Genomic DNA, 23,591 nt, shown 5'->3' with positions numbered 1-23,591 from the left:
ATTGGTGGCCTTTTCCCATGAAAAATGAAAAAAAAATGAAACTAATATGAATAAACTAAATTATGTAACATATGAAAACAGAAACTATAATGAAATGTTTAGAATTTAAATGAAAACAATAATGTGAAGATAGATGATAGATGAATGAACAAAACTGAGTACATTCCTAATAATTCAAAACAGTACCATCTTACAATAATTCTATTATTTTTAAGCTAAAGTGTAGGATATGTTAACTTGCTGGTTTAGACTTTTTATCTCAATATTATGACTCACTATCTCACTATAACAAGCTCATGATTATGATATCTTAATAACTATGACTTACTATGGGATTTTTTTTAAAATCAAATGTTAGTTTTCATATATTTCTTAGTGGTGGAAATGGGCTTTTATAGACTCGCCTGAAAGCCTACTTTGAGACATTTAGGGGGAGCTCTGAAATATTGTCCATTTTTGTGTCACAGGTTACAGACTTTGATTTTCTGTACAATGAGGTTCCTGAAATAAATATAGTAAAACATGCCAGTGTGTGTTTACGTGCTTGTGGTAAAATTTTGTGTGTTCGGTTAGTGCATGTTTTACAGGTGATCTACTAAGAGTAACTGCCTAAATGATAACACATGCTGTTATGAAATGTTAATTAATTAATTAATTAATGCTTAATCAGATGTTAGAGAAAGATATGCTATTTGCATTGAAGTATGTTGATTTGATGTAAATTTATGTTGTGAACTGCTAACAGGACATGCTTTGTTTGGAGATGCTTTTATTTTGAAAAAAATGGCAGGAAGCAACATTTGATCCGCGCTTATTCTTACATGATGTTTTTTTGTATGAGTATGTATGTTTGAGAGAAAAAATGTCAGATCCTATCGTATCCTCTGTGTGAAGGTTTCACTCCAGGATGTGTGGGGTACACAGCAAAGAGTTGAGAATGAAGCAGTGAAAAGTGTGCAGTGCAGTTATCAAATCAATCAATCCCTGGTGAACCTGTCCAAGAGGAGTTGAGGAGAAAAGGACTGCAGCTTGCTGATTTTCCACTAGCAGGTGCTGATGACCCAGAACTGTCAGTGTTAATTGGAACCGACTATTATTGGCAAGTAGTGTTGGGCAAGGTCCAACGGATAACATAATCACTAGTAGCCATAGAAAGCATATTTGGATGGGCTTTGCAAGGGCCAGTCTCCACATCCAGTGTAACAGATGCCACTTGTATGTACATAAGTCTGGATGTGGATGCTCAGATCTCAAAGCAGCTTCATGCCCTTTGGGAGGTGCCTATCTACGAGGTCAGAACAAGGAAGGAGGTGTTGTGACAAGTTTTGTGGCATCCAAGTCGAGGGTAGCTCCATTGAAGAAAATGTCCTTACCACGCTTGGAGCTTATGGGTGTACTGATTGGAGCACGGTTAGGGAATAACCTCCTCCAGCCACCGAACCTGGGAAGAAATCAGCTTAAGATGTGGACAGATTCAACTATTGTTCTGCATTGGATACGCAGTTCCGCTCAAAGATTGTAGCCTTTTGTGGCTAACAGAGTGACAGAAATACAGGGCCTCACAAATCCAGAAACGTGGTCTCAATGCAATGGCAAAATCAATCCTGCAGATCTAAATACCAGAGGCCAGAGTGTCAAGAGCCTCATTCAGAGCCAGCTGTGATGGAATGGACCACCTGCACTGTCATTACACGATGAAACAGAGCAGTACAGGTAGCAGGTAGCAGTACAGCTTACCAGCACTGAGCAGGCTGAGCTGTTAGACCTAGAGAAGTACAGCAGGTTAAAAACAGTGCTGAGAATAACTGTAATTTCTACTGTTACAAGAAACTGCAAGTTTAAAGACTTTCCATACATTCTGTATGGGTTAACTTTATGGGTTTTATGTTCTTAGCTCTAGCTGTTGGTTGTTGATTATATTCATCAATGTAACTGTAAAGTAACTGATAAATTGGTTTCATTGTTTTAGAAAGGTCCAGATGGTCCAGAAACATGAGCAGACAGACAATCAAACAGGTTGTAAACAAACTTCCTGTCAGGGTTTGAATGTTTTCCTGTTTTATTTTGGTATTTTGTCTTGTCTTCCTGTTTCCTGTTCCTTGGTTATTCCAGTTCTCTTTACTTCCTCATCTTGATTACTGTCCCTGCCCTAATGTGTTTCACCTGTGTCTTGTTATCTCGTTGTCTAGGTGTATTTAGTCAGTGTCTCTTCCTCTTGTCAGTTGCCAGATTGTCTTGTCCCTCGTGTCAGCTTTCCAGCATTGTTTCCCGTTTTGACTTTTGTGTTTCTGACTGTTGCCTGATTACCTGATTTTGGATTTTGCCTGTTCCCTTTTGATACTGTTGCCTTATCGGACTGCCTACTCGTGTACTGGACTTTTGCTTGGAATAAAGAACCTGAACTTTGATTGTGCCTGACTTCTGCATTTGGAGTCCTGCCCTGCCGTGTGTTTGATACTTCCAGCCAGAATGATTTGGAAGAGAAAACAATGCTGAACTATAAAATGATTACTCGCATTATCTAATATAAACATCAACCATAGATTACAGAGCCACCTCCTGCTTCAACTTTGACTTAGCATATTTGCCATAGTTGCATTTTTCATATAGAGCAGACCTAGACCATACTCTTTATATCACCAAAGGTCAAAGGTCTTAAATTGAAACCAACAGACAGAGCTACAACAAATTAATTAATTGACACAAATCATATTAATCTTACACTCAACCAACAACATACTGCTCTCAACTGTTTTTCAGGTGATTTAACAGTTGGGTTAGTTACACAAGCATGGTTAAGGGTTTGGTTAAGAAAACCCTGTTACAAAATTAAAGCAAACAGCCACACTGGAAGGCAGCCTAACCAAGAGAGGGAAGAGATATAGCATTGTTAGATATGGAGATAATGTTGCACACTTTCAGTCCCTCCTTGGTACTCCTAGGTACTTCTATTAACGCATACTTGCAGCTTTAGTTGCTAACATGAGCCACAACAACTCTATGAGGGCTGTGTGTCTGTCTGTTAGCTGTCAGTTATGACCATGAATGGATTAAAGGAACTTCCATTTCCAATTGGAATTTACAATTTTATAATGTTCTGTTACAATATCCATATTAATACTAGGAATGGGCATTTTAGTTACTTTTTGGAGTGGATTAATCAAGCCAATTTAAGTCGATTAGTCAATTAATCATGACGTCATTATTAACAATGTGCTCTCCCCCCGAACCAAAATAATATGTTGTCAGGTCAAGTCATGTTTTTTGCACTGTAGTGTAGTAGCACTAACTTTACCTCCCAAGCTCCACTCATCAAGAACACACCTCAGACTAATTCTTAGCAGTGTATCGCACAGAACCTGAAATCTTCCAGTCACCATCAATGTTACAGCAGGTGATAGTGACACAAAAATCCAACGTGAAAGCCATCCATGCATCAGCTGTTATTGCTACTATCTTGGCTTCTATCATATACTTTTTCAGAGTTATAGCTGCATATTGTCTGAAATCATATAAGTCACCAAAGGAAAGTTATTTGTTCCTGTCATTAGCTGTCACACGAGAATTTCAGTACTATAAATCCACAATGTTTTCCATAAGCTGTCAGCCAGATGGCGGACATTAAAACATTTTCACCCGATTTCTTTCTGAATGTTTCAAGTCACCTCATTGTCACTTTATATAATGTTATAACTCGGATTTTTGTTGGTGTTGGAAAAATAGGCAAATGCAGCCCACCCATCTTTGGAAAATGTATCTACAGCAGTTTATTTCACTTTGGCACAGGTCTGAGAAGCAGAGTGATAAAACATTTATTGCTATGGTCGTGTCATTATTATTTAAAAGACAATATACACTAGTTGTTCTCAGAGAGGTGAAGACCCTCATATAAGTTAGTAGCACTTTATACTGCAACTTTATAATGCAGTGGCAAATGCAACAATTAACAGAAGAACACAATGGGGCTCAGTATTACACTCCAATATCAGTCCACAAGCAACACAAAGTGTTTACTTCAGCTCATTCCTATGCAACCTTCAAGATGGGGACCTTGCAGCACTAATTAAATTTGGTTTCCCATCCATTACCTCTGACATCACACAGTTAAGAAAAACATGCCATTAAAAGATGTACCCACAATTAAAATGTCTCCTTTACCCAATTATAGCCCTAATAAAATTTAAAAGTATCAGGCTACTCAGCAGACAGATAAAAAAGAGTGACCCAGATAGACTAGAGGGAGTAATAGAGGTCTGCAACTAGAGCTTCACTAACAAATGACAGAAAATGCTGCATGATAAAGAAAGTCTCTGCAGGCGAGTCCATTCACTTTGTTCAGCATTGTATCACAACAGTGAATTAGAGGTTGAGGCAGAAGTGGCTGCTTTCTATTCTGGGCCAAACATTTCTGCAGGCTCAGAGCCATTCAGAGATAGAGAGAGGCAAAGATCAGGCCCATAACCAGCAGAAACAAGTGACACTCAAGTGTGATTTGAGCTATATATTGCATCCCCATGGTGCTTGAGCCAGGATGGAGTGGGTGGAAAAGAAGCTCTCAGTGGGTCTTTCATGGAGCAGGATAGGTAGGTGGATGAATAGAGGCAGATAGGGAATTGTTTCTATTATAAACGTGGTTGCTAACTTTATTTTCATGCTGATAAAGTGATGTACGGGACAAGAGTCCAATGCAGACATCAACGCTAGTCACCCAGTCTACAAGGGCCAGTCTGGGGGCATTTCACTGTGACTGAATTGCTACTTCATCCTCATAGCATTTCTTATAGTCAAGCCACTTTTAGTTTATTCTGTACTCTGTCTAAGGGGGCCCCAACCATCCGGGAGGGTTTTTTCCCTCCACCCACCAACAGGGACCTTAGAGGGACAAGGATCTCTCTGTCACAGGAAGTTTTGTGAATGTTTGTTCTTGCTCTATGTTTAAAACAGGGGTGGTCTGTTCTTTTCAACACGGGAAACTTGCATTTGCTGAGGTTACTGTCTTATAGAGACCAAGATGTAAATATGTACATATAGGGACCGTATGATGAATATAATGTCTCTGAATGTGAATGGGCTTTGCAGCCCAGTCAAACAGAGCAAAATCCTTACTAAACTATAGTATATATTATTACTATAGATATTGGATTTCTGCAAGAAACCCACCTGATGGAAGATGAACATGAAAAACTCAAACGTTTTCTTTCAGTGGTAATAGTAATTTCAGGAAGGGTGACATATGAACTCATATCCACTATAAAAGACAAGGAAGGCAGATTCATACTAATCTGGGGGAAAATTGCAGAGAATCTGTTCACCTTATACAATGTATATATCCCTCCTGTCTCGGAATCAAACTTCTATACCCAAGTAACTGAGAGGACTGCTTCAAAGTGGAGGGGACTTTAGTATGTGGGGGTGATTTTAATACTACCCTTCACCCAAATTTTGACTCAACTGGGATAAGAATACTGGGATAAGAACTCCCCAAAAATAACAAAATCAACTTACTATTATCAGAAATAGGACTAATTTATATTTGGAGACACCTGAAGCTGTCAATCAAAGATTATACCTTCTATTCATCTCCACAGTTCATGTATTCATGTATGTAATTTGGTTTTTATCAAGTAATTATTAAGACACCAAAAGCCCTTTATGATAAACCATCACCTAGGTTAAAAATCAATGGGGAGCTCACAGACTCCTTTTTGCTGGAGAGATCAACAAGACAGGGCTGCGCTCTAAGTCCGACCTTATTTGCAATTTTTATTGAGCCACTGGCACCATTGATGAAACAGAACAGTCAGCTCAAAGGTATAAAAATGGCAGCAGGTGAACAAAAGCTGGCCCTGTTCGCGGATGACGTGTTTGTTGTGTCAAGCCCAACAGAATCTCTACCAGAGTTGATCTCTTTATTAGATGATAGTCAGGGTATAAATTAAGAGAAAAACTCAGGTCCTCAGTATTCACTATGATCCCCCTCTATATCTCTGCCACAGATACCATCTAGACTGGGACAAAAATTCCATAAAATATTTGGGAATCCTTCTGCCTACAGACATATCAAAACTAGAAGAAATTAACTATCAAATAATAAATTATAGCAGATATCAATAGATGGAACTTAATTCCTTATCTAAATATCAGTTCTCATATAGATTCAGTAAAAATGAATATTTTACCAAGATTTTTATATCCATTTCTCTCGATACCAATTGAGAAACCACAACAGTACTTTCGAGAATGGGATAAAATCCTCTCAAGATTTATATGGGCAGGGAAGAAGCCAAGAATAAAACATAAAACTCTACAACTACCAAAGGAGAAAGGTGGATTAGGCCTCCCATGTTTGAGAGGTTATTATAGAGCAGCTCAAATTCAGGCACTAGTGGGATGGTGTACACCAAATTATCGATCGAAATGGAAAGAGACAGAAATAGCAATGCAGTTAATAATTTGGTTGGCAGTCCCTCATTAATTTATCACCTCTCAGACCCCAACAACCCGTGGATAATTGGCTCACTAACAGTATGGAATGAAACAATTAGGAGGTACCAATTGAGGAAAGGGGGCGAAACGGTTTGCATATGATCCAGATTTTATGCCCAATAATTATGACACAGGGTTCAAAAACAGAAAATGGGCTTACAGCATACTGTACACGCTTAGATCAGTCAGAAAAGTGTGTCCCACGAATCAGAAGTCTCCCACTGATGAACTTAAGAAAGCTTTGAATGCAATTCCTGGCACATACCTTAAAAAATGTGTGGAACGAAGGCTATACTGCCATGCTGTTGTTAAAGCCAGAGGAAGTCACTTTGAGGAAGTCTAAGCAAGGAAAAGCCAAATACCTGATAATTATAGTAAAAATGTACTCTGATAAGTGACTCTTTAAATAATAATCATGTTTATTTTGTTGCAAACTATACCAATGAACAATTAGCTTTTTTCCCAAAATTGTTAAGCCCTAATGAGAACTGCACAGACTATCATCCCATGTGTGCCCTTCATCCTTTACACTCCGCTCGCTCCCCCTTCAAATCTGTGGATGTAGTGCAGTGGCAGATGCCGGTGTTGAAGGTGAGGAGAATAGAGCAGGGGGAGAGAGAGATGAAGCCTTTGAAAGTGTGGATGCTCCAGCATCATCTTACATTTTCAGTTTGCACATGCGTAATTGCACACTCATCACAAATATGAGATATACAAATATTATTGCAGCTCTGTTTCTATCTCCATAGTTGTATTTCCGTGTAATTATTACTTATCATTTTCACTATTTTTTATTACTTAACTATTTTATACAACGATTTAATATTGTTTGGCATTCATTGTGGGCAGCAAAGAAAGAATTTCATTGTACAGGGAAACATGTTTCCTTACTGTGCATATGACAATAAGCTTTGAGTCTTGAATCTGATTACCATGGTATTATCCTATCAACAGATTTTGATATTTTAACATCCCTAGTTGGACAGTCCATCTTTGTCTGCCTTGGAGGGATCCTGTTTGTCAGTGAGTTGCCATAAATGCCTGAATTATGATAAATCTGTCCTTGTGGTGGATATAACGCAAATTACATCCTGAAATGGAATACAATGAAAAATGAGGGATTAACAGATAAACAACCTTATATACATAATATTTAATACATTTAACACTATTTTACCACAAAATGAGATATGAGGTATTAAGTAATATTAACTTAGTTCAGTGCAGTAAATATTAATATTGATATTAGCAACAATATGTAATATTAATCAATACGTTTTTCATAATTAGCATAGCTTTCCCTGCAAAAACTTGAGCCACTACTTGAAGGCAGCCATTTTGGATATGGCTGCAATTACAAAAATCAACACCACAAACAACAATTATAATGTGTGTGAACATTGCTGGTGCTGGCTGTCTCCTCAGAAGAAACTGATGTTGTTCCAAAATCGTTGTAACTGGCATCTTTATGAAAGTAAAACTCTGTATTTTTCCGGCGACCTGTCGCGTAGCAAGTGTGTCTGGATGATGATGATCATACTAATGTAAATGTTTTATTTTTTATATGTAGGCTACAAAGATATATTTGTGTTATACTTGTTTTTTAATTACTAATAACACCAGTTTAACAGTAAAATTGCTCTTTTTCTAGGGATGCTCCGATACCACTTTTTTTTCAAACCGATATGATACCGATACTTGGATCTGAGTACTTGCCAATACCAAGTACTAATACGAGTACTTATTAATGCCATTGCAATTCGTACATTTACTTGAAAACGTGTTTTATTTTCATCAGATATTGTTTCATTCTCTGGCTGTAAGAAATTGCTGTGACTGACATTTGAACATTCCATTATATATGGCACTGCCACACAAAGTATGTAATTGACATTTTAGCATTCAACTGCATCTTTTTTTAATAAATAGAATATTTTCAAGGCAGGAGTAGGCTAAGGCAGAATGTTTAAAATGTCCAACTACACAGCATCAGCCACGCTCCTCTGTGCTAAAAGCCCCTCATTAATTAATTAGCCCTCGACACACGGCAGGCTCGGGAGTCCAGCGTCACTCATGGCTTTGATCATGTTTTTCGCATTATCACGTAGTACAACATGAGCAGAACTTTTAGGGACCCCCCCATGTCTGAAGCATGTCATCAAACACGGCTGGCTTGGCTGGTGTGCGAACCCCTAAACTGTTTTGCATGCAGGACGACTCTTAAAATCCGGAGGAAAATCCTTGTCAATCTGCTGTGCAGGTAAACTGATGAGGGACACCGGGCTAACGCTGCTCGGCCAAATATCAGTGGTGAATCTGAGGGCCGAAATGTCTTGCAACAGGCTGCGGATGTGCCTCTTCACAAAGTCATTTAGCTTTGGCAACACTGTGTCAATGATGTGGTGTCGGCTAGGGATCTCATACCTCGGCTCCAGTACGCTGAGAAGACGCCTAAATCCCATATTATCAACAACCGACAATGGCTGGTCATCAAGAGCAATGTACTGGGTCAGAGCCTCTGTTATTTTCACTGCACGCAGGTTGTCTCTTAACACCTTCTCCCTCTTCTCCAGAGTTTGCTGCAGTTGGTTGTTGCTGTTTGCCATTATTAGCAAACGCTTTGAACTCGGCATCGTGTTGGTTTTTTAGATGAGTACAGGAACAGGGTATTGGACCCAATACCCGATACTGGTATTGGTATCGGTGCATCCCTACTTTCTTCTTCTTCTGCTGCTTATCATTATTGTTATCTTTTTTTAAATCACACTGACAGAAGTGGGCAGACGACATTCCCCTGTGTCCCCTGCCCACTATACGTCTGATTACCAGTAAAGGCAAGAACTGACACAAATGTACACCAAAAAGCCATAAAATTAAACTACAGAAAGGTGAAGTGAATAACATTGGTAAAGACTTTTAACCTGAGGCTACATCCACACTGATATGTTTGATTTTTAAATTGGTGTTTTTGATTTTTAAATTGGTGTTTTGAGCAACACAGAACACACCCGAAAAAGTATATCACATGACTATTCACATAAAGATTAGTGCTTCATGGCACTCAAAGTACGGCTAGACATGGGAATTGTTGAAGATCACTACAGTAATAGCTTGTGTCTGTTGCATGTAGGTTGTAATAGCATTATAAAATGCAGAGTTTAACTGCACAACAGCTTACAGATGACAGGTTATCACACCAAGGTCGGTTTCATCACCAGCAGTCGAGGCTGATACTGTTTGTTTTCCTCTGGAAATATCATGTGATAGGAGCATGACAAATCAGAGAAGGATGTGTTGTCACTGCCAAACATTGGTTCTATGTCATCGTGTCCAAAAGACTCTGTTTCTGTCCATTGAGACTACAACGTATCCAAGAGGTTCTGAAACTAAAAAGGGACCAGCAGCCTTTCCCAAAGTCTTCCTTATAGGGGCTTGAAAACTCTTAGGTAGAACAGGGGCTTGAGTAGTATGCATGCCAAGCATTAACGTAACAACAGTGATAAATTTTAAAACTAAAATGTAGCTGTGCTTGAGCTTATATGTCTATACCTAAGCCAAGTTTAGGACTTATCCTGGTTTTGAGACCAGGATCTGATGATTATGTGCACAGACAAACACAATAGATAATCCACCACCCTGTTATAATCAGAATCAGAATCAGAAATACTTTATTTATCCCTTGCGGGAAATTGTTGAGTTGCAGTGCTCCAATTCATGTATGCAATAAAAATAAAAATAAAATAAGATAAAATAAAGTATGGTAATAACAAAATAATAATAGTAATAATATAACCCCCAATCTTAAACTATAAAGATGCATAAATATAAAAATATACCCCATCGGTAATAAAACAATATGTACATACTTAATATTTACACGCTATTCATATTTTGTACAGCAAAATTATTGGTTATTGAACGTGAGTGGAGAAAAGTGTCCAGGGATCAATCAACAGACTGATTGTTAGAGAGAAGAGTTGAATAAGTTAATGGCCACTGGCAGGAATGATTTCCTGTGCCGCTCGGTGGTGCAACATGGTGGGATGAGTCTGTTGCTGAATGTGCTTCTCCAGCTGACCAGCACATCATGGAGAGGGTGTGAAAAATTATCCAATATAGTCCTTATCTTGGACAACATTCTCCTCTTTGACACTGCTGTCAGAGAATCCAGCTCCCTTCCCACAACATGGCTGGCTTTGCAGATTAGCTTATTCAGTCTGTTGGCATCCTTCACTTTCAGTCTGCTGCCCCAGCACAGCGTAAAGGATGGCACTGGCCACCACAGACTCATAAAACATCTTAAGCATCGTCAGATGCACTGAAAAGGAGAAGCTCTCCAATCTTGTACTTTTAATATAATGACAATAAAGGGCATTCTATCCTATTCTATGTTGAAGGACCTCAGCCACCTCAGAAAATAGTCCTCACAGTGCTCGCCGACTTGTCCAGGTGGGCATAGACACAATTGAGCAGGTAAAGGCATTTCTCATCTCCTAATTTGGGCTGGTAGGCGAACTGGAGAGGGTCTAGTAGTGGTCTGACCATGGGCTGGAGCTAATCTAGATGAGTCTTCAAGTCCAGGGTCTTCATGATGTGTGACGTCAGTGCCACAGGTCTGTAGTCCTTGGAGCCACTGGGATGCGGTGTCTTTGGCACAGGAATGAGGCATGATGTCTTCCACAGCACAGGGACCCTCTGACAACACAGGCTCAGGCTTAAGATATGGTGAAGCACTCCACATAGCTGGGGGGCACAGGCTTTGCCCTCGATGGAAACATTGTCATCAGGAATATCCTGGTGCAGCCATGTCTCAGTGAAGCACATTAGACTACATTCCTGATACTCCCTCTGACTCCAGGCTAGTGCTGTCAGCTCATCCATTTTGTTAGCCAGGGACCTCACGTTCCCCATGATGAGAGAGGGGAGACATGGTTTAAATCTCCTCTTTTCTGTCATCCTCTGTTGTCTCACCCTGTCCCTCTTCCTCCGCTGTTTCTTACCCCCTCTGCATCCCTTGTGTGTTTTCCTCCAGATTTTTGCTGGTATCTCTGTTGGTATGGTTGCTAGGCCAGCCGGCCTTAGGTCAATCAGCTGATCCCTGGAGTAAACAATCCGAGCGGCATGTAGTCATTCCATTGCAGTAACACAAAGTAGCAGTGCTACCACAAGTAAAAGGGCAATAACTCTCACAACAATCATATTTAAATTGAGAGTTTTAAAATATAATAAAATAGCTTAATGTAAAAAGTTTAAAGAGAGAAAAAATCAAGCAAAAATAGAATAAATTAGAAAGTTAGACAGGAGCCACCGCAACAGGCTGCACAGAGTTGACGCATGCATACAATTTACTGGAATATTAAGGTGTATGTAAACCCATTCAGTGGTGACTAAAAGTGAAATCAGAGTGAATGGATACATCTGACTGTTTTAGACTATGTACTGTTGTTTATGTAATACACTGTACATGTGAATACTTAGACACAGACCCCCCCCCCTCCCACACACACACACACACACACACAAACACAGACACTCAGAACACACATATACAAATGCATGTACATAAACATAACTGGAATTAACACTTGCACATAGAATATACATATCTTTGGTCTGTCTCTCATACACAAACGTGCGCACACACACAGAACATTGTGACAGTTGTTCTGCTCTCTCATTTGTAGCTACAGTATATGTCAGCCTGCTTCTCCACATCAGGGAGGCGATTCCCATTGGCCTCTCCCACACACCGATGCCTGAATATGCATTTTATAAAATGGGAGAGCTGTGCTCAAGGACACTCGACAACAGCAGTATACAGCAATGGAGTTGTGATTGGGAGAGCAGCTAAGGGAGTCGAGCAGTCAACACAGTTTGTTCTAATAACAAGCGGTCACATCATGTTGGCCTTATGAAACCAAATGCAAAGGATAACTTCACCTACTGAAACAACTTCTTCCTCCTCCATTCCGCTTTGGAGGAGTCTGTGGCAGAGTTGCTTTTTTTAGAGCTTGTTGAGGGCCTGATGTGCTTAGTGGAGTCATTTGGTTGTGATTATGTAATCTTATTTTTCCACACACAAGTAGATTGAAGCAGTCATTGTTTAAAAATAAAATCAAACAGTAACCAGCGTTACACATGCAGTATGCTGCTGTGAGATATCATCATCAAAAGTATAGTCTGCCTTGGATTGATGACAAGTGTAAGAGCTATCGAAGTCTTTTAAAATAACACAATTTCACATAAGTTGTATTATGTGAAATACTAATTATGTGTAAGGTTGTCCTAGACTTTTTCTACAGTTGTGCTCACGCAGTGAGGAATGTTTATTAGCTGTAACAGCTGTGAATAACACTGACTCCATAATATCTGTGCAGTGATTCCCCTGCTCTCCCTCTCACCAGTATTTCTTACAGAACGCCCCCACATTTCAACATCTCAAAGACAGCATCAAGGAGATGGATGCCATAAAAGACACATCTGTACGAATATATGTCTGCCAGACAACCTGACACAACTTCCCAACAGGATTAGTGTGACAGAGCAACAGCCATTAAACATGACTGTTTTATGGCACTGTACTTGTGCTACATCAGTGCTAATCTGACAAGCTTTTGTTCAAAATGTTGACAACAAATCCCACAAGACCTTGAATGTACTGTTGAGGCAGAGTGATGTGGTCAATAGAGAGCCATGCTACAATATCACTATACTGTATCACGGTCACTCCAGCAAATGTACTCATCACAAAAATACCATGTTCACATTTACAATTTTGTGAATGTACACATCACACATCACAGAACATTTTCATGGTAATTGTGTATGGACAATATGCAGTGATCAGCCACAACATTAAAATCAGAGCGTTTTTGGCATTTTAAAATTCTGTTTTAAAATTCAACTTTGTGCATGTATAGAAAAGATTTGTATTTGAAAAAATGTGCATGTGTAAATAAGAAATTATACAATAATTAGACCATGTGAAGAAAGTCTGTCAACAACTGATATTGGTGGTGAGGTTAGATGAAGACACTGAAAAACGAAGTGCCTGTGTGAACATCTCTGTGCTGATGGAAAGCAGAAAACTGTGTGTAAAACCACATCCCATTTATATGAAATAAGATCTCCAAAATATTAGGAACATCTCTCAAAATAGCCCAGTACAGTTCAACAGCACCATAAAATGACCATTACAATAAATCAACGTCTCTCTCAAACAGATTCAATAAAAACAGAACATTAGAATCATAATGATGTGAGGATTTATTGCAGGGCTGTTGTAAACTATTATTGTGAGAGTAGATTAATCACAGCCTGCCATAGTAGGCTAAGTTTACCAAAGAACTTGACTTAAAACTCACATAAAAAATATTTTAAATGGTCTATCTGTAACATTAGTTTGCGACATTTTCTGACTTGCATATGGCTAACACAGCCCACACATGTGCTGCATAAAAAAAAAGTCTCAAAACATTGAACACAAAATGGAACACTGGCTTAAATTAAATATAGACCTTTGTATCTCTATCGACTGGGTGCTAAACATATTGAGACCCATACCAACAACAGCTGAAAACCTGCGAGTTTTACTTATATACTCCCCGTCTGTTTTTCTTCCAGTGACACCCCCTTCAAGATGCAAGATTCAAGATTCACGAAACTTTATTTATCCCGAGGGAAATTGCTGTGCACCAGTTGCAATACAGAGGTGGAAAAGCAATACAGTGTGAAGAGAGAGTTGGAATAAAGCTATTATAAGGAATATATAGGAATAAAGCTAATAAAATAAAGGCTAACATAAAATAAATAAACAAGTAGCTAAATGCAACAAATGCCACAAAGATTACAGTAACGTAGGTATATACAATATACAACAATACGAACTATAATTTAGTAGCATAGTTGGAATAAAATAAATACAAGAACAAGAAGTGATAAAGTGAAACACAATAAAAGTCCCGTCATAAACGTAAACATCAACGTCTTCATACAATAACGCATAAATTACACAATACAAGATGCCAGGTTTACTGAAGGCCATTCATAATACTTATCAGTGAATAATTCCAGGCACTGCACTCAACTCTGTCAACAACATATTGGTACAAGAGGCCAAGACACTACAGGCACACACACAGATGTCATGACAACACAGAGCCTACATTGCACATTTCATCTCTCTCATGGGACTGACAGTGATTTTGAGGAGAAATGGTACATGCAGGGCCAGGATAAATTTAACCTTGACTGGTTATACTGGTCTGATGATCACTCTGCTGTATCAGTTACTCTGTCTAACCCATCTTGTCCAACTTTATTTAGGGCACCACACTCCAATCTCCATATTTCACTGGTCAAACCCAAAAAAGGGTGGGAGGATTTAGGACCTTGGACCAGAGCATGTAACAAGGCCTCCTGGTGGAAAGCAACATCAGACCCTGGTATTGACTTCCATTTACATTTAAAGGTGCACCAGAAAAGGTTTTCTGCTGTAGTGACCACGGTAAGAACTGTTGAGCTCATTCCAAACACAGATTTTTACACAACCTCAAAGGTAAAGGATCCATTTTGATTTGTTTCATGACCGCTACAATTTTGCCAGAGCAGATGCTGCAGTGAAAGCAGTTGCAAAACAAAAACCCACTTTTGAATGTTTTGCTGTTTCTGACTCACCACTAACACTCACAGCTGATTTTCAGGAATTGCAGGCCAGAACCCAAGAAGAGAGACTCGCTTGGAAGAAAGCAGGCTGCTCTTTCACTGACAAAGCCAAGGGAAACCTTGTTTACCCAAATACCTGTTCCTTCATTATGCCAAGTTGACACACTGCAAAGACCATGTATCAAAAAGAGTATGATGACTGAAGATCTAAGGGATTCTCTAATTTCCATAAAAAACTTTTTTTTGCAATTTTGATACTAACAATGTGGGCAGAGGCACTTGAACGTGCTCATCCACCTCCACAAAAAAACAATGGAAGAAACAAGACCGGCCTGAAGCCCTTTGAGACCCTCTGCAAACGAGTTCCTGACCCCAGAGAGAACACTTCATCAAGCGTGTATTAGCATCAATAGGTGAGCCAATACCTTCCCCCACCTTGTGTTTGCAAGAGAGAGAGGGGTGTGGATTTTCAATAGGGCCACGCATTTCTCAAACTCACAAAGAGGCAGCACAATGAATACTGTGATAGGTTTAGGTCACGCACAGGCTAAACACAGAAGATATGGCATGTGTAATGGAAATTCTCATGTGATTCATAATAATTGTAAGTTATTGATAATCTTGATTACTTGTACTTCAGTTGTGCCTTATGAAATATCATATGTTCAGCTCTTTTGTAGCCTGTTCTACATGTTAGCACAGTGACAGATAGTGGAGAGCCAAGATCTGTGAACAAGCAATTAGATCATGGGGGCTTCACTCTCTGTGATGGCTACTCAGAGCTTTCACTGTAGACAGCAAACCAAGCCAGCAGCCCTCTCTATACCACAAATATCCATATGACAGGTGAACATAATAAGCTGAAACATCGTCAGTGCTCTCAATGAAAAGGAGTGGTTCAGCTTCCCCTCCCCTCACACATTCAATATACATCATATATATCATCTTTATTTGCTCTTAAATAATTCCAAGGCCTAAGCTATTGAGCCTACATTCAAAGTGTTGTTTCTGTTTGGAGATTGCTGTAGATGTATTAATGTCTGACTCAGTGAGAAAAGCTTTCAAAGTCCTAAAAAAAGAGTTTTGCAGTCAGTCAAAATACATGTGGCAAATAAAACATTAGTGTCAAGGACAACAAAACAGTACATCATCAGGGTTATTTTTAAATAACTGAGGAATGCATTTTTTGCTGCTTGAGACCTCTGCCTCATCTGTTCTGTTAAATGTCTTTCATTCCATGCTTTTCCTCTCTCATATCTCTGTTGCATCAAGCAGAAGAATCAAAGTCATATCAATGTGGCTATTTAGGAACACAGCACAACAGGAGGAGAGGGCACCAAGTTTTCTGATTAATGGGTTTTTCTCTTAAATTAGACCTTTACAAAAATGGCTGGCACTATATGGTTACATTCTGGGATTTATCAGTCATAGCTGTGCCATGCCAGTCAAACCAAAAGCAACATGCTTTCACAGGCCACACACAGCTTTATTCTACATCTTTGCCTTAAAGTTGGTATCCTAATTTGTGTGTATGATTTGTGAGATTTGCGCCCCTTTCCCACTGGCCTCACAGGGGGCACTGAAGCTGTTGTGTGCCATAAATGTAAGTATTTCCACCAAGAGGATACACATTAGCCAGGTTTACTTCAAATGTAAAAAAAACCTGCAAAAGCAAAAAAAAAAAAAAAAAAAAAAAAAAGGTTAATAAATACACATTTCTGAGTACTACTATTGTGTGAATATTAGGAATTGGTTTATTGATATAAACAAATGGTGGAGACTGATACAGGCACACAGAACAGTACCTGTGAGTGGAAAACCATCCTCGCAAGGGAATGTTTCTGCTCTACATGCACAAATGCCGTCGTGTGAGCACAGAGCTGTGACGAGCTCTAACTGTACGTACTCACAACTGCTCACCACTCCAGTGGATGATGTCTCTGCTCCTTTGATTAGTCATTTTAAACACCTGCAGTCTCTGGCCTGTCTCTTACGCATTGAACCCCTTTTTTGTCAGTAGAATCATCAAGAAGATCAGTCACTTAGTCACAGGCTCCATGTAAATCACATTTATTGCTACACCAACCTTTTCCACTTTTTTCCAGCATTTCCATTCAGATTTATTTATGCATAAATAGAAAATACCTATAAAAAGTGATGTTGTAGCATTGTCTGGAACCGGGGCTAAAATGCAAGCCTTTTGGATGTCATCATTTGAACTCTGCTTAGCATTAACAGAATGTGAATGCTTGTGTACAGAAATTAAGTCTCTTGAATATTCCTTATAAATTGGGCAGAGCAAGGATGACAGACAAAGACAAAATTAAGTATTTTATAAAAGATGTATATACTTCTCATTTTGTGGCCCTGTAGCTTGTGTTTACAACCAGTATTGGGTTACATGATTTCATGTCCTGTCCGATTTTGCCACATTCTGTGATCAGATGAATCAAATTTTTAAATTCTTTTTGGAAACCATGGACACTGTGTCCTGCAGACTAAAGGGGAGAGGGACCATCCAGCTTGTTATCAGCGCTTAGTTCAAAAGCATGCATCTCTGATGGTATGGGGTTGCATTAGTGCCTATGGCGTGGGCAGCTTACACATCTGAAAAGGCACCATCAATGCTGAAAAGTACACAAAGGTTATAGAGCATCATATGCTCCCATCCAGACAACGTCTCGTTCAGGGAAGACCTTGCATATTTCAGCAAGACGATGCTAAACCACATACTGCATCCATCACAACAGCATGGCTTCGCAGGAGAAGAGTCCGGGTGCTGAACTGGCCTGCCTGCAGTCCAGTCCTTTCACCAATATAAAACATCTGACACATCATGAAACGAAAAATCCAGAAACGAAGGCCCAGGACTGTTGAGCAGCTAGAATCCTGCATCAGACGAATGGGACAACATTCCTCTCCTAAAACTCCAGCAACTGGTCTCCTCACTTCCCTGACATTTACAGACAGTTGTTAAAAAAAAGAAGGGATGCTACACAATGGTAAACATCGCCCAGTTCCAACTTTTTGGAGATGTGTTGCCTCCTTCAAATTCAAAATGAGCTAATATTTTCCATGACATGGCAAAATGTCTCAGTTTCAACATCTGATACATTGTTTATGTTCTATTGGGAATAAAATATGGGTTTATGAGATGTGCAAATCATTGCATTCTGTTTTTATTTACATTTTACACAGCGTCCCAACCTTTTTGGAATTGGGATTGTATCTTAAATGTCATAATGTTAAGACTTTGGCCTTTATTTACTTGTTTTTTTGTTTGCTGTGATTCTGCATTCAGTTGTTCGTTTAAAGGTTTGATTAAAATGTTAAACAGTAATAACTATGTATTTTTTCTTTGTAATGAAAGGCTTTTATGAAAACACTGAATACATTCGTAATTGCTAAATGAGGCTAAAATAGAAGGCTCAGAGCGATACTAAATGAAGAGCCATTTGGGAGCCGTAGGAGCCAGTTCTTCTAAGGGAGCCGATCCAAAAGAGCTGAATCTTTGAAAAGAGCCAGACCTCCCATCACTAGATGACACAGGTAAGCTAGCAGTATAAGCTCATGATCGTAGATGTGAAACCCAATTTCAAGTTTATGAATCAAGTCAATGAACTGTTTGGTATTATATAGCTGTATAGATGTGAGAAACTAATTCTAATTTTTAAACTTGATTTTTGTGTCAGAAGCAGTGCCAGGCAATAATTGCTGTCAGTGACTCACAATAGCTGTTGCCTAGAGTGTGTGAAAAATGTGACGTGATTAAATTAGTCCCACTATTACCAGTATTTACACCCACATGCCACCAGTAACCTATTATGCTTTTTAACGCATTAATAGTAGAATAGTATGATAATAAATAATAAGAATTTAAACAACATTAAGAAAGGATGAAAATGTTCTTTTTAATAGAATTTAAAAAATATAAAACTATATATTTTAAAAATATATAGTTTCAGTCAAAAATTAAAAAATTAGAAAGTCTGGTGTACATAAAAATTGTGTTCTCATATTTGTTAAATGAGTTGTGAACTTATGTGTGGCAAATTGGAAATTTAATGTTTGATAAAATACACTATGAATAACAAAGTTGTACAGAATAGTGCACTATTTCAGACTTACATACTAGAAAGGCTAAAATTATATATCTCCAGTAAGAGGTTGAAAAATAAAGTGGGCTGGCCTGAGCCATGAAACTCCGGGCTGAAAATCAGCCCTCCCGTGTTGTCCCTTTTGAATAAATCTCATTAGAGCTCTGAGAACTAGTTAATTAATGAATTCACTGATACAAAGAAAATGAACTGTCAACTATTTTGACAATCAGTGAATTGATTTTGTTTCTGGGGCAGAAAAGCCAACCATCTGCTGGTTCCAGCTTCGAAAATGTGAGGATTTGATATTTGCCATACATGTGTTTTGGATTGTAAACCTTAACCTGTGGGAAACTAATACACATTCTAACATTTTATATACAAAACAGTCAGATGAGAAAACTACATTTCACCTGCTTCTGAACATCTGACTTTATCTTTGTTCACAGTGCCAGCAGCCACAGAGCATTAGGCCATGGCCAAGTGGTGTAGAAAAAATTAATAAAAGGGATCTAGCTGGACTAGAAGGTAGCACTGTCACAAACTTGGCTACTGCTGTGTTTTGTGGTACCGTTGTATCTGCCTGAAGCAAACACTGTGTACATCTGGAAGATATACATGTGTCAAAATAGAACAGGCCCACACAAATTGTTACTGGATTCTTGGTCTCATGGAGATTATTGATTATTTAGATTGAGCTTGATTTAGAAATAATCATGTAATCATGATCAAATTCACTCACACGCACACATGCAGAAAATCCTACCTTCACTGCGTCTATGTGAGTGACACAGTTGAACGTCATGTCGTTCACGGACATTATCTGGTCCCCGACCCTCAGTCCTTCTCTCTCGGCCGATGAGCCTGGTTCCACTAGAGACACATAGATCCCCACGCCGTGCTCCGAACCACCACGGATGCTGAAGCCCAGACCTTCGTGACTCCTTGAGCGTCTCAGGGTGACTTTGCGCACCTCTCCAAAGAAGCCGTCGTGAAACGCCGAGACCGTGGAAGCCGATTGTTCGGCCGAACCGCTGAAACCGTCCGGACAGCCCGGCATAAGGGGCTGCTCATGGATGGAACTGACATATGTTTGCAAAGCTGAGTCATCTTCATCTTCAAAGCCCTCTGCGCTGCCGTTGCCGAGGAGCAGGTCTGTCTTCAGATAGAGTCCCTCTGAAGTGTACTGGTCGAACAGCAGCTGGTCAGACCTCGGGATGACCAGGCGCAGCATTGGCAGCAGCTGTCGTTTGCCGGGCGTGTTTAGAATCACTTTGAGAGTCTGGACCAGGTCGAAAACGTTGCGCTTCGCGTGGTATACATTGAGACAGTGGATGAAATGCTCTCTCTCCAAGTCGCTGAGCAGCAAGTTGAGAGCGTTGTGGAGCCTCCGGACGTTTGCCGAGAGCGCACGGCCGCCCGAGCCGGCCGAGTTCACAGATGTGTTGAGCGACACGCGCTCCAGGTCAGCGCTCATCCTACAACATAACAGTGAAACAGTGCATCATACAGACCGGAGGACAGATCGGGCATTTGGCGAAACGTTGTTCAAGTCTATTCTCCCGTTTGAAAGCAAATCGTGATACAGCTCACTGCGCATCAGGCAACTTCTACAGGTAATCGGAGATGTACGCGCGTAAGGGCGTTAATGTGTGACACAGTGTCAGCCGAAAACAAACCATTTCCCCGTCGATGCGCACTTTTCTCTGACACTGATCAAAGCATAAATGGTCTTTCTGTCCTGTTGTCTTTTTATTCCATCAACAACAAAATCTTTACCGCTGCCTTCACCGGGGCGAGCATCAGCGATTCAAAGTGTCCTGTGTAACATATAAAACCCGGCAGGTTAAACTCCGTGATGGGCTCTCTGTACTAGAAGTACATTTAATAACGGTTCCTTATAATAACAAATGACACTCACCGTGTTTATTCTGTCCTCAAACAAACTCCGGAGTGTGCCGGGTTTCTGTGCGCAACTGGCTGGGTGTGCAGAATTGAAGGCTCTCAGATCCTCTGTGTATAGGAAGTGACGCAGGTGTGTGTGTGTGCTGTGTGTATGTGTGTACGTGTTGCTTAGAAACTGACAACACTATTTACCCTTATTTAAATGATTATTTTTGGTAAGGCATTGGGTGATGTCATACACCGTTGAGTGGAAGCAGGAATAGCTTGAGTTGAACTACAAAAAAACACACAAACCGGTGAAATGTCAGAATTCACAAATTTTAGTTGATAATTTCCTGAACAAAAGCAGGCAAATCCCTGTTCAGCTGGAATTTATCTGGACAACTTAAAAGCATATTAATACACTGCTTTGGGTTCATCTTAAAGATATGTTTGTTGGTTCATCTGGATGCAAATGACAGTGTGTGTCTGCCTGTCAGCCTTTAAGCTGATCAAGCTGCATTATAACAAATGCCTGCCTGAGACTCCTTGTCATAACTGTAGCCTAAGGCTATTTTTAAATAGCTATTTATAGGAGCCCAGAGTTGTCTTTCTCCTCATGACAGTAATAAGCTCCCTCTGTCTGGTCCATTTGCATAATAGGAAACATGCCTACCACACCAGGGAGCACAGCTGGGCCCCCCAACCTGAGGAGGTGTTAGGTCAGTGTTGTTTTATACAAAAATGTCATAGATTACTTCTCATTACTTCTCCTCACATCAGCAGAGTCCCATTGAGACACCTATAAAGTGACTCTGTTGACACTGACTGTCTTCTGTTTGCTGTTCAACTGTGATGGGGTGTTTTTGTTTTGTTTTTTAATATACATCTATTTTTATTGCAAACAAATGCTAAATAGAAAAGAGAGAAAATATATTCATACAATGTATTTCACCCATCCCTCTAACGTTCCTTAACCATCACCCCTGTAACCAGTGCAGAATGTACAGTTTCTCAACAATATAGACTTATTCAACCTAAATGGCAGGGTGGGTCAAGGTAATACAAGAAAAGTAAGAAGACATACAAATGACTGTACCAAAGGAAAAAGCAGTAACATACAGTTGGGGCGGCTGTGGCTCAGGAGGTAAACCTTCCCACTAATCGGAAGGTCAGCGGTTCGATCCTGCAGTCTGTGCCGAAGTATCCTTGGGCAAGATACTGAACCCCACGTTGCCCCCGATGTTTGCACCATCGGTGTGTGAACGCTTTGTAATAGTGCAAGCGCCGTGTGAATGGGTGAATGTGATGGGTAGTGTAAAGCGCTTTGAGTGGTCGATACGACTAGAAAAGCGCTATATAAGTACTAGTCCATTTACCATTTACAGTGCTCTTATATGTTGATGAGAGGTATTTAATAAAAACTGAGCTATATGAGATGTCTCATATGTAAACATGCACAGTAATCTACATTCATGTCATACCATGCAGATGTCAGACATTTTCTAGAAAAGAAAACTTTAACTTGAAGATCATGGTAGAATGGACGTACTGCTTGGGATGGTGAGTGTGCTTGATGACACAGTATGTTAGCTTTGCTTAATATTTCTTCTGACGACTTCACTCTCCTTTTAGCTCTGGTTTGTTCTCCAATAACTCCAGGGGAAAATATCTAGCTGGCTCTGTAGCCACTCTCTAAATTTGTTTACCTCTTGGTCCTGGGCAGTTTGGTTACAGTTACTTTATCAGAGCCTTTCACTAAAAGCAGCTGCCTGCTGCTGCTGGAAACAATGCTGATTAAAGTGCTGAGACTGAACTAAAACACTGACCTTAAAGATGCTAAAATGTCTCATAAAGCTGATGGGAATGGCAGAGTTGGTGATAATTCCCCATGGTTTTGTAACCACCAGTGAGACTTTCATGTTACACATTCTCATTCTCCTACAACAATCCTGCAACATGGTAGCACACATGGACACAGAGGCTAATGGCTGCCTTCCTGAGCACCCACATCTCAGCTGTTCTCTCATGGACCACAAACATCAGAGCCATGGTGAAGAAGGCACAGCAGCAGCTGCACTTTCTGTGAGTTCTTAAGAAGAACAAGCTGGAGAAGAAGCTGCTGCTGGCCTTCTACCACTCCTCTGTGGAGAGCATACTCACATATTACCTGTAGTGTACTTTACGGCTGGGATGATGTTTTCATGATGTTATGCAGTGCCCTTTTTACACCAGATGTAGTGCTGCTGATAACACGCCAATGTCAGACACACACCCATCAATAAACTAATCACTTGCCCCTTTTATATTGCTATCCTAGAATCAGAGGTACCATGTGTACCGCAGCAGCCTTGCCAGTGTCCAGCTGTTGTTCAACCATGCCAGCTCTCCCTTTTTTACAGACATCAACTGCCTCCACTGCCGGCTTAAAGATGGAACAGTAAGGCCCTCATTCTGCCT

The 23,591-nt window shown here is 39.9% G+C and overlaps 1 protein-coding gene across 1 annotated transcript in view; it reads right to left on the bottom strand.

The window, feature by feature from the left end:
• LOC108878692 (whirlin) overlaps positions 1-21,541 on the bottom strand; it is a 58,616-nt gene extending 37,075 nt beyond the window's left edge. Inside the window, exons 1-2 of the mRNA XM_018669635.2 lie at positions 21,169-21,541; positions 20,014-20,725 (exon numbers count right to left, since the gene is read on the bottom strand). Of these exons, the coding sequence (XP_018525151.1) occupies positions 20,014-20,724 (711 nt within the window). The 5' untranslated portion in view covers position 20,725; positions 21,169-21,541. The remainder of the gene's footprint in view (positions 1-20,013; positions 20,726-21,168) is intronic.
• Positions 21,542-23,591: the final 2,050 nt, after the last annotated feature.

The sequence above is a fragment of the Lates calcarifer genome, linkage group LG13 (assembly GCF_001640805.2).
Source record: "Lates calcarifer isolate ASB-BC8 linkage group LG13, TLL_Latcal_v3, whole genome shotgun sequence".
Taxonomy (NCBI): domain Eukaryota; kingdom Metazoa; phylum Chordata; class Actinopteri; family Centropomidae; genus Lates; species Lates calcarifer.
The sequence above is the reverse complement of the archived record's forward strand: the minus strand, read 5'-3'. Positions and strand labels throughout refer to the sequence as shown.